This window comes from Rhinopithecus bieti, unplaced genomic scaffold (genome assembly GCF_001698545.2).
Source record: "Rhinopithecus bieti isolate Rb0 unplaced genomic scaffold, ASM169854v2 scaffold_10181, whole genome shotgun sequence".
NCBI lineage: Eukaryota > Metazoa > Chordata > Mammalia > Primates > Cercopithecidae > Rhinopithecus > Rhinopithecus bieti.
The window spans coordinates 748,724-760,129 of NW_016806624.1; the positions used below are offsets into that span (position 1 = coordinate 748,724).

The 11,406-nt window shown below is 35.7% G+C and overlaps 1 protein-coding gene across 1 annotated transcript in view; it reads left to right on the forward strand.

The window, feature by feature from the left end:
- CENPK (centromere protein K) overlaps window positions 1–11,406 on the forward strand; it is a 41,113-nt gene that overhangs the window by 1,728 nt on the left and 27,979 nt on the right. Inside the window, exons 3-5 of the mRNA XM_017877123.1 lie at window positions 6,162–6,311; window positions 8,554–8,610; window positions 9,449–9,521. Of these exons, the coding sequence (XP_017732612.1) occupies window positions 6,201–6,311; window positions 8,554–8,610; window positions 9,449–9,521 (241 nt within the window). The 5' untranslated portion in view covers window positions 6,162–6,200. The remainder of the gene's footprint in view (window positions 1–6,161; window positions 6,312–8,553; window positions 8,611–9,448; window positions 9,522–11,406) is intronic.

Sequence of the window (11,406 nt, forward strand, 5' to 3'; positions counted from 1 at the left end):
TAAATCGCCACGCCAGATAATTTGTTGACTATCTATCCCTCACCCTCCACCCCCACCACATGTGCAGAGTTTTGCATTACTTTTGCATATTGATAATATATTTTATTGGTCAGTAAAGAAATATTTATGTTTGACTTTTTTGCTTAAAAATATTCTAAAATTGGTGATGACTGATTTTGGCTTTGTAGACTTAAACTATGTCTTACGGGTATAGCAGGTGAGATATTCAGCCTTCTACTAGTTGACGTTCAAATTGTTAATAGCAAACACTGATAAAGCTCTTTATATGCTAGCTACATTGCTTTTATATATATATATATATACACACACACGCACACACACACACATACACGCACACATTTAATTGTCATAACCCTAGGGAGTATTTAATATTATCTTCATTTTATAGGAAAGGAAACTGAGGCACAGGAAGTTTAAGTGACTTGCCCAAGTCTCATAGCTTTTAAGTTATCAGAACTGGGATTTAAACCTATATAGTCCGGTTGCAAAGTTCATACCTTTAAAGTTTTTTTTTTCTTTAAGTAATGCGCCATAATTGTATAGACTTACGCAGACATACCTATCTTTAGGATTATTCCTAGGAATAGAACTTCTGGGTCAAAAGAAATGCATGTGAAATTTTGATGGATATTATCATACAAAGTGGTTGTTCCACCAACAGTGCAAGCCTCTTATTTCACATGCTTGCCAGTGTTATCTCTTACCAATTTTACATTATTGCCATTCTGAATGAAAATTAATGCTTGTTTAATTTGCATTTTCATAAATTATATATGAGCTTATGAATATACTTTTTCTATATTTAAAAGGCATTTGTTTTTTCTTTGAGTTCCTCATTCGTGTCCTTTGCGTGTTTCTGTTGAATTGTTTTGTTGTTTACCTTTTAATGTAAAAATACAGACACAAACCCACACAAAATAAATGTAAAGTTTACTAATTATTATGAGGTGAACACCTTACCATCATGCTAGTCAAGAAATAAAACTTTGATAATTACCTCAGAAATCTCTCCATTTGGCCCATCCCAGCTACAACCCTTCTCTCCCTTCCACTCTTCCTCCAAAGTAATTGATATCCTGACTTTTTTGGTAATCTTTTTTTTTTTATTTTTTTTAGTGGTAAGTTGTTTGGTTTCTTCTTATGAATTTGTAGGCACTCGTTATACATTAAGGAAATTAGGTCTTGGGTTGCCATATATATTACAAGTATTTCTCCTAAGTTTGGGGGTTTTAAATTTTAACTTTGTTGATGAGATGTTTGTCTATGCAGAATTAAAAAAAAAAATTATGTAAAGATTTTAGTTTTGCTTAGAAAGGTGTTTCCTAGTCTAAGATTTAAAAAGTTTCTGTGTTTTCTTCCTATTTTTTATGATTTCTATTTTGGGTTTTTTGAGGGAGTGAGGAGTGACGTAAAGATTAAGGTATGAATTTAGACTTACTTTTTTCTCTGCAAGTACTATTCAGTTTGTTAAAAAAAAAAAGGGAAAGATTTATATGGACTAAAATATACATTTAAAAAACAGTAATATATAAAATATATATCTATTTGGATTATTTTTTTCTCCTTGATTTGCATTGTCATCTCTGTCATATGTCATGGGTCCATATGTATGTGAATCTAGAAAGTCAAGAAGGGCTTTGTGTTGTGTTCCATTGCTCAATTTGCCTATTTATGTGCCAATTCTACATTGCCATAATAGTGTAGGCTATGTCCTCCCATCTTATTTTTCATGAGGAGCTTAGGCTAGTTTTAGCCCTTTGTACTTCCATGTAAGTTTTAGAATTTGCTTGTCAAGTCCCATAAAGAGAAACAAAAACTTTCAGGATTTTGGTTAAGATTCAGTAGCTCAACTTGGGGGAGAATTAATGTCTTTACAATGTGGGTCTTTCAGTCCATGAATATGACGTATCTTTCCATTTATTTAGGTTTGCCTTAGAACTTCTTGTTAATAAGTTATTGATTAAGCAGTATAAAATGCAGAAGTTCCATATGAATAAAGATATGGAGGAGGCGTATTCTGGTTTGCATTTGATGTAGGGTAGACATCCTCATTCTTTATTGTACTGTCTACCTTCTTAAAATTGCCCGGTTTTGAATCTTATGCCACCAGATTTGGTAACCCCCTTCTATTCTTTGCAGGAATCATCTAGCAAGATTGTTTTACTCGCCCTCATTCCTTGAAGATTTTTAGCTCCTGGCTCACTGTTGCCCTTTGCAGTACTACTATCATCATTCTTAGTGATTTTAATATCCTTATAGATGATCCAATAATTTGGCCTCTCTTTTTCTTGACCTTCTCTTCCCTAGTGATTATGTTCTCTGTCTTGCCTTAGCTGCTTATTCCTATGACCATTCTTTCACTTTGTCCCTGTCTGTACCTGTGGTGCTACACCATAGAAGAAAACATAACAACCATGCTCTGGTTTTACTTTAAACTCATGATACTAATCTCAGGTGAGCCTGTAATGCTACTGCTGAATAATCCTGTAACTTTATCCTCTCCTATCTTTTTATATATCTATTTTATACATCTCTTTTTCCTGTGCTCTTAAACTTGCAGTACTTTCTTCCCATCCTTTCATAGCTGATGACTGTAGTTACCATCTACTGAGAAAAGAGAAACAATCCACATGGAATTTCTACAAGTTCCTAGCAGCACGTCTACTTACCTACCTACATCTACACTCTTGATATTCTGATGACCCTCCCATTAAAATGGATGAACTGCATGTCCATTTATCTTAAGCCAACCCCTCTGCTTATGTACTAGATCCCATTCTTTCTTTTCCCCTTTCTCTCTTGTATTAGCAATATTTCTTTCTTATTGTACCATATAAAGATACTATATTTTCTCCCATCTTTAAAAAAGAAAAAGTCTGTTTTAACCCTGTATCTCCCTCCAGTTAGTAACCATATTTCTCTCTTTTGCTTTAAAGAAAAAAAAAATTGTGTGTGTGGTTTTTTGTTTTGTTTTGTTTTTGTTTTTAGTATGGTCTTACGGTCTTGCTTTGTCACCCAGGGTGGAGTGCAGTGGTGTGATCATGGCTTACTGCAGCCTCAGTCTCCTGGGTTCACTGGGCTCAAGGGATCTTCCCACTTCAGCTCCTGAGTAGCTGGGATTACAGGCGTGTGTTGCCCTGTCTGGCTAGAGAAAAAACTCTTGAAAACATTTCATATACTTAATATTTTTAATTCCTTGCCTTCCATTCTTTCTTGAATCTACATCAATCAGACATTTATTCTTGCCATTCTTCTAAAACTACTCCTATAAAGGTTATCTGTGACCTTCATTTTTGTATGTTTACTCCAGTAAAATTGTGATAAATTACCCCAGAATGTAGAGGTATAAAACAACTATTTATTATGCTTATGGGTTTTGTGCATTAGAAATGCAGACAGGACACAGCAGGGGCAGCTTCTCTGCTCTACAGTATCTGGAGCCTTGGCTAGAAGATCAAAGCCTAGGGGCTTAATTGTCAGAAATGATCATGTGTATGTCTGGCAGTTGATACTAGCTTTTGTCTGGGAACCTCAGTTCCTTTCCACATGGACTTCATGTGATCTCTTCCTTTTGTGCTACTTTGGGCTTTCTCATAACGTGGTGCCTGGGTTGCAAGGGTGAATGTTCCAAGAAAGAGAAAGCAAGAAGTTAGCTATATTGCCTTTTGTGACTTAGTCTTGAAAGTCATGTAGTGTCATTTTCATTGTATTCTGTTTATAAAGACAGCCACAAAGTCACACTCAGTTTCAAGGGGAGGGGAAAAAGACTCTGCCTCTTGATGGGGAATACAACCTGAAATATTGCTGTGACTATTTTTAGAAAAACCAGTTTGTTCCTCTTTATTACTAAATAAATTATCAGTTCTCTGTAACTTACTTGACCCGTCTCCAGTGTTTGACAGTTATCATTCTTTCCTTGAATACATTCTTGGATTTCAGGGCATCATGTTCTTGATTTTCCTCTTAACTTACTGAGTGCTCCTTCTCAGACTATTCAGTTGGTTCTTACCTCAATAACTCCTGGCCTGAAGATCTTCTCATTTCTAGCTGCAGGCTCTTCCTTTTCTTATTTCACCCACCCTCACAACTGTAAGTACAGTCATGTGTCACTTAACGGGGATATGTGCTGAGAAATGCATTGTTAGATGATTTCATCATATGAGCACAAACCTAGATGGTATAACCTACTACACACCTAGGATGAATACTGTAGGTAATTGTAACAGACTGGTATTTTTGTATTTAAACCTTTCTAAACATATAAAAGGTACAGTAAAAAATACGGTATGAAAGATAAAAAGTGGACCACCTGTCTAGGGCTTTTACCATGAATGTAGCTTATAGGACTAGAAGTTGCTGTAGATGAGTCAGTGAGTAGTGAAAAGATGTGAAGGCCTAGGACATTACTGTACCCTACTGTAGACTGTAAATACTGTACACTTAGGCTATACTAAATTTATTTTTTAATTATTCAATAATAAACCTTAGTTTGCTGTAAGTTTTTTGCTTTATCTTTTTAATTTTTTAACATTTCAACTCTTTCGTAATAACAGCTTAAAACATAAACATGTTGTATAACTGCAACAATATTTCCTTTCTTTTTCTATTTTCTAATTTAGAGACAAAGTTTGTCTCTGTCACCCAGGCTGAAATGCAGTGGTGTGATCATAGCTTACTATAACCTTGAACTCCTGGGCTCAAGTGATCTTCCTGCCCCTGTCTCCTGAGCAGCTAGGACTACAGGACTGTGCCACCTCACCCAGCTAATTTTTAAATTTTTTTTTAGAGATGGGGGTCTCACTTTGTTGCCAGGCTGTTCTGGAACTCCTGGACTCAAGTGATCCTACCACCTTGGCCTCCCAAAGTGGTGTGATTACAGATGTAAGTCACTGCACCTGGCGTATTTTCTTTGTGTTTTTTTTTTTTTCTAGCCAATTTATTTATTTTATTTTTTACTTTTAAGTTTCTTTGTTAAGAACGAAAACACACATTAGCCTAGGCCTAAGGCAGGATGAGGATCATCAAGACCTCAGTAGGCAATAGGAATTTTTCAGCTCCGTTGGAACCACTGTTGTATGTGCGGTCTGTGATTGACCAAAATGTCATTATGTAGTGTGTAACTCTTATCTGCATTATGATGGCTGTCAAATTCATATTTATAGCTCAAAACTTTCCTTTCAACTGCAGACATGTATCTCTAATTGCTTAATCAGCAGCTCCAATAATTGACACCTCAAATGTAGCGTATCCTAAACAGAGTTTTTAATCAGCACTTCTCCCATGTTTGCCGAATCTGTCTTTTACCATCTTTCTCACCTCAGTAACTGGCAATGTAATAATTTACTTCTCTCTTTGACAGTCCATATACATGTTGTTAAGAAATTCTGTTGGCTTCATCTTGAAAATATATCCAGAATTGGACATTCAGTGCTGCTTCTATCAGTATTATCCTGGCCTACATCTTGCTTGGGTCATTGCAGTAGCTTTCAAGTTTTCTTGTTTCTGTCCTTACTGCCTATAGTTAACCAGAGTTGTACTGTTAAAATGTAATTCAAATGATTCATTCCTCTGTTTGAAGCTAATTGCTTATCATCTCAAAGTCCTTAAAATAGCATACCAAGCCCACATGATCTCATCCCTATTGTCTCTCTGACCTCATATTCTACTCTGTCTTAATCTACTGTAATCACACCAGCTCCTTCATTACTGTGGAAACATGACAGTCATATTCCTGCCTCAAGGCCTTTGCACTTGCAGTTCCCTCTGCCTGGACCCTCTGCCCCTGTTCATCCCTGTACTTCATTTCTTTATCTTCTTCATGTCTTCTTACTCGGTTGTCAATTTCTCAGTAACCTTATATTACCACCTTGTTTAAAATTATATTGTCCTTGCCCTAGCATTCCCTGTGTTTCTTCCCTGTCTTTTCTCCATGGCACTTATAAATCATTTTATATACTACAGTATATATATGTTCTATTTTTTATTTTGTTGTCTGTTTTCCTTATTTAGAATAAGGTTCACGGTAGGAGGAATTTTTGTCTATTTTGTTCGTTACTGTATTCTTATCCCCTACGTGAGTATCTGGCAGGTAATAAGTGTTCAACCAATACTGCTGAATGAATAAATATTTTTTGCTTTAGTTTTTCTTCTACGGCTAAAAAATCGCAAAGCACATATCAATGAATCAGCAAGATCTAGATCCAGATAGTACTACAGATGTGGGAGATGTTACAGATACTGAAGAAGAACTTATTAGAGAATGTGAAGAAATGTGGAAAGATATGGAAGAAGTAAGTATCAAAAGATAGAAGTGATAATTAATATAAGATTTAAATCAACTTCAATAATAGACTCCGGAAAGAAATGCTTGTTGTGCTAGTTTCCAAAAGCCATTATGTATGATAAATATTTATATAGCTTTTAGACCTATAAGCATTCATTCAAGAAACTTTACACTAGATGAGCTATGGAAAGAAAAATTTTGGCAATCCATACTCCCAAGGAGATTATCATCTTATGGAAACAACAGTCATTATATTATGTTGTAGTACAATATTAGACCATATTATAGAAGTACAAAGACTATGCTTAGGAGAAGTCCTAAACTCAGATGAAGGGGTCAAGGATAGCTTTTTAAAAGAGGTAATTACTGGGATAGGTGCGGTGGCTCACACCTGTAATCCCAGCACTTTGGGAGGCCAAGGCTGGGGGATCATGAGGTAAAGAGATCGAGACCATCCTGGCCAACATGGTGAAACCCTGTCTATACTAAAAATACACAGATTAGCTGGGCGTGGTAGTGCATGCCTGTAGTCTCAGCTACTCGGGTGGCTGAGATAGGAGAATTGCTTGAACCCTGGAGGTGGACGTTGTAGTGAGCCAAGGTAATGCCACTGCACTCTAGCCTGGTGACAGCGGAGTGAGACTCTGTCTCAAAAAAAAAAAAAAGTAATTACTGATTTCATTTCTAAAGAATAATTAGTAGTTACCCTGTAAAAGTAGAAGTAGTATACAAAGCATAAAGAAGAAAATATGTAAAAGCTGCGAGAGTTGACAGAACACTAAATAGAATATTATGGATAATGTACATTAGGAGAAGGACTTCTAGGGTAAGAATGGAGAAGTAATCAGGGGCAAGAACATAAAGGATTTTGTTGAGTGTGTACTAATGGGGAACCACTAAAGGATGTTAAGTATGGAAGTGACATGATCAGATATGCAGTTTGGGAAAATTACTCTGGTGTTTTTGAAGAAAATCGAATGCAGAAGAGTAAGACTACAGATAGAAAGCATTTAGGGAGCTCAAGTAATAGTCCTGGTAAAAAGTAAGGAAGCCCTCAGTATTGTCGTTGCAAATAGAAGAGTGGATTCAAGAGATAAGTAGGTAGGATTAGAAGTTAATTTATGTGCAATGGAAGGGATATATGGTTAGTTTCAGGTTCCTGGTTTGGGTCATTGGGTGGTTGATGGGATTATTTCCCCAAATAGAGAATATAGAAGTGGGAAGAACACATAATTATGAGTGAAAACATAAATTAATTTAGAAAATGTTGTTTGAAATGTATGTACCTTTTCGAAGTTGGTGAGATAGAACTGCCTTTAGTACACTAGAATATGTTGGTGAAAATTTGTTCTACTTAAAGCAAGCTTGTCCAACGCGCAGCCCAGGATGGCTGTGAATGCACCCCGACACAAACTTTCTGAAAGCATTATGGGTTCCTTTTTTTTTTTTTGCTCATCAGCTATTGTAATGTATTTTGTGTGTGGCCCAAGACAATTCTTCTTCCAGTGTAGCCCAGGGAAGCCAAAAGATAGGGCATAGATATTTTCAGCATCTTATTCTTCCCAGTAAAGTTTCAGAATTGGGCAAATTAGTCAGGTTTTCTCTTTTCTTACAATTATTTTAATATAAATACTTGGTATTTTGTATTATTAATGTATTTTCAGGATAATTTTTATAATCCTTCCACCTTTTATTTTTTGCTTCAGGTATTTTTTCAGTATGCAAATTTGGATTTTAAAATTACTTAAAATTTGTATAGAGAAATGCTGTACTACAAATGAGCAGAAATAGAGTTTACTCATATTTTTATCTCATGTAATTATCATGAACAGTTTTGTACTTTTTTAACGGCACAGAAACAATGTCTCCTGAAGGCTTTATTTTCTTAGGATTTCTTAGGATCTTTACTATTTTCTTGTTATTTTTCTATAGTGCTATCCCTTATATTTTTTAATCTCCCACTTTCCAGTTATCTGACTTATAATTCATTCTAGCTATTAGTTTTTGGGGTTTTTTTTTTTTTTCTCTTCATTCTAGTGTCTCTTTTTACTTGTGATGTATTCACTTTGGGACTTGTTTGGCTGCCTTAATCGTTTTACTTACAAAGTGAGGACTTTCAACAAACTCTTCTCCATCAGATGTTTGTGGTTTAGAAGAGTGTTCTGTTGGCCTGGTACAAAAGAGGAGGGGAAGGGAATTTTCTGTGAGTTAACGTGTGTGACTTGCTTTTTTTTACTTTTTAAATCAAGTGTCAGAATAAATTGTCACTTATTGGAACCGAAACACTCACTGATTCAAATGCTCAGGTATGAATCTTCTATTTCTTCCTAAAAAATACAAGGTAAGTGGAATTCATTTTATTTTGGAAAAGAAATATATCTGTCTATATTTTTCTCAAGTTTAATAGCTTTGTTAATACCTGTATGCTTAATCGTTTGGAAAACTTCTTACTCTTCTTGCTTTAAGAGTTGGGAGAATATTCCAAAAACTTTCTAGAACAAGCTTTCTAGAACAAGAGGTTTTTTTTTTTATTATTTGTCTTTTAGCAGCTATACATATATTTAACAACTGAGTAAATTGCTTGTTGGTTGCTATTTTGCTACCTTGTTAAAATTAGAAGAAAGACTAGTCTGGCCTACATGGCAAAACCCCGTCGTTACCAAAATGCAAAAAAATTAGCTGGTCTTGGTGGTGTGGTCATATGATCCCAGCTACTCAGGAGGCTGAGGCACGAGAACCACTTGAACCCAGGAGACGGAGGCTGCAGTGAGCTGAGATTGCACCATTACACTCCTGCCTGGGTGAAAGAGCAAGACTGTCTCAAAAAAAAAAAAAAATTAGAACAAAGACTGCTAACTTTGTGTTAGGTATAATAGTCACAGATATTTTACTATCTAAATCTGAACTGATTTTACTCTTGGCCTACAAAAAGGACTAAGATATTCATTATAATAATCAGAATTATGGAATTGCTTTAGGAATGGATCAGTGGATCAGTGAAACAGATTAAAAATTAAAATTGCCTCTTGAGCAGCATGGGAGTTAGGAATGCCAGCCCCTTGCAGAGTATTAAAGTATTAAGAATGTTTATATTTTCATCTATGAATAGTCCACAGAATATGACTTTGTTTTTTTCTTTTGTAGCTATCATTATTAATTATGCAGGTAAAATGTTTAACCGCTGAACTCAGTCAATGGCAGAAAAAAACACCTGAAAGTAAGATTCTTATTTTAAATTTGAATTTTTTGTAAACCTATTAATGACAAATTAATGTAATAATTGTAAGAAAAATTACAAGATCCATTTGGCCTTTCCGACATTGCCCAAATTTCAGTGATACTCAGAAGCCACTTATTTTTTTTCTTTCTATAAATTATTTTGTGCTTCTTTTGTTGTTATTGATAAACATATCTTACATTAGATTATAATAAGCTTGATTATGGAGACGTTATTATATCCATTATGTTATCCTCATAGACACTTAGACACTGCCTTATGCTTAGAAATGGTAAATTGTTCTTTTTTTTTCCAGTAATCTGAGAGTATCGTTTGTTTTTTTTTTTTATTTTTTATTATTATACTTTAAGTTCTAGGGTACATGTGCACAACGTGCAGGTTTGTTACATATGTATACATGTGCCATGTTGGTGTGCTGCACCCATTAACTCGTCATTTCATTAGGTATATCTCCTAATACTATCCCTCCCTCTTCCCCCCTCCCCACAATAGGCCCTGGTGTGTGATGTTCCCCTTCCTGTGTCCAAGTGATCTCATTGTTCAGTTCTCACCTATGAGAGAGAACATGCGATGTTTGGTTTTCTGTTCTTGCGATAGTTTGCTGAGAATGATGGTTTCCAGCTGCATCCATGTCCCTACAAAGGACTAGAACTCATCGTTTTTTATGGCTGCATAGTATTCCATGATGTATGTGTGCCACATTTTCTTAATCCAGTCTGTCACTGATGGACATTTGGGTGGATTCCAAGTCTTTGCTATTGTGAATAGTGCTGCCATAAACATATGCGTGCATGTGTCTTTATAGCAGCATGATTTATAATCCTTTGGGTATATCCCCAGTAATGGGATGACTGGGTCAAATGGTATTTCTAGTTCTAAATCCTTGAGGAATCGCCACACTGTTTTCCACAATGGTTGAACTAGTTTACAATCCCACCAACAGTGTAAAAGTGTTCCTGTTTCTCCATATCCTCTCCAACACCTGTTGTTTCCTGATTTTTTTAATGATTGCCATTCTAACTGGTGTGAGATGTTATCTCATTGTGATTTCGACTTGCATTTCTCTGATAGCGAGTGATGATGAGCATTTTTTCATATGTCTGTTGACTGTATGAATGTCTTCTTTTGAGAATTGTCTGTTCATATCCTTTCCCCACTTTTTGATGGGGTTGTTTGTTTTTTTCTTTTAAATTTGTTTGAGTTCTTTGTAGGTTCTTGCTATTAGCCCTTTGTCAGATGAGTAGATTGCAAAAATTTTCTCCCATTCTGTAGGTTTCCTGTTAACTCTGATGGTACTTTCTTTTGCTGTGCAGAGGCTCTTTAGTTTAATTAGATCCCATTTGTCAATTTTGGCTTTTGTTGTCGTTGCTTTTGGTGTTTCAGACATGAAGCCCTTGCCCATGCCTATGTCCTGAATGGTATTACCTATGTTTTCTTCTAGGGTTTTTATGGTATTAGGTCTAACATTTAAGACTGTAATTCACCTTGAATAAAGTTTTGTATAAGGAGTAAGGAAAGGATCCAGTTTCAGCTTTCTACTTATGGCTAGCCAATTTTCCCAGCACCATTTATTAAATAGGGAATCCTTTCCCCTGTTTCTTGTTTTTGTCAGGTATGTCAAAGATCAGATGGCTGTAGATGTGTGGTATTATTTCTGAGGGCTCTGTTCTATTCCATTGGTCTATATCTCTGTTTTGGTACCAGTACCATGCTGTTTTGGTTACTGTAGCCTTGCAGTATAGTTTGAAGTCAGGTAGCGTGATGCCTCCAGCTTTGTTCATGGCTTAGGATTGTCCTGGCAATGTGGGATCTTTTTTGGTTCCATATGAACTTTAGAGCAGTTTTTTCCAATTCTGTGAAGAAA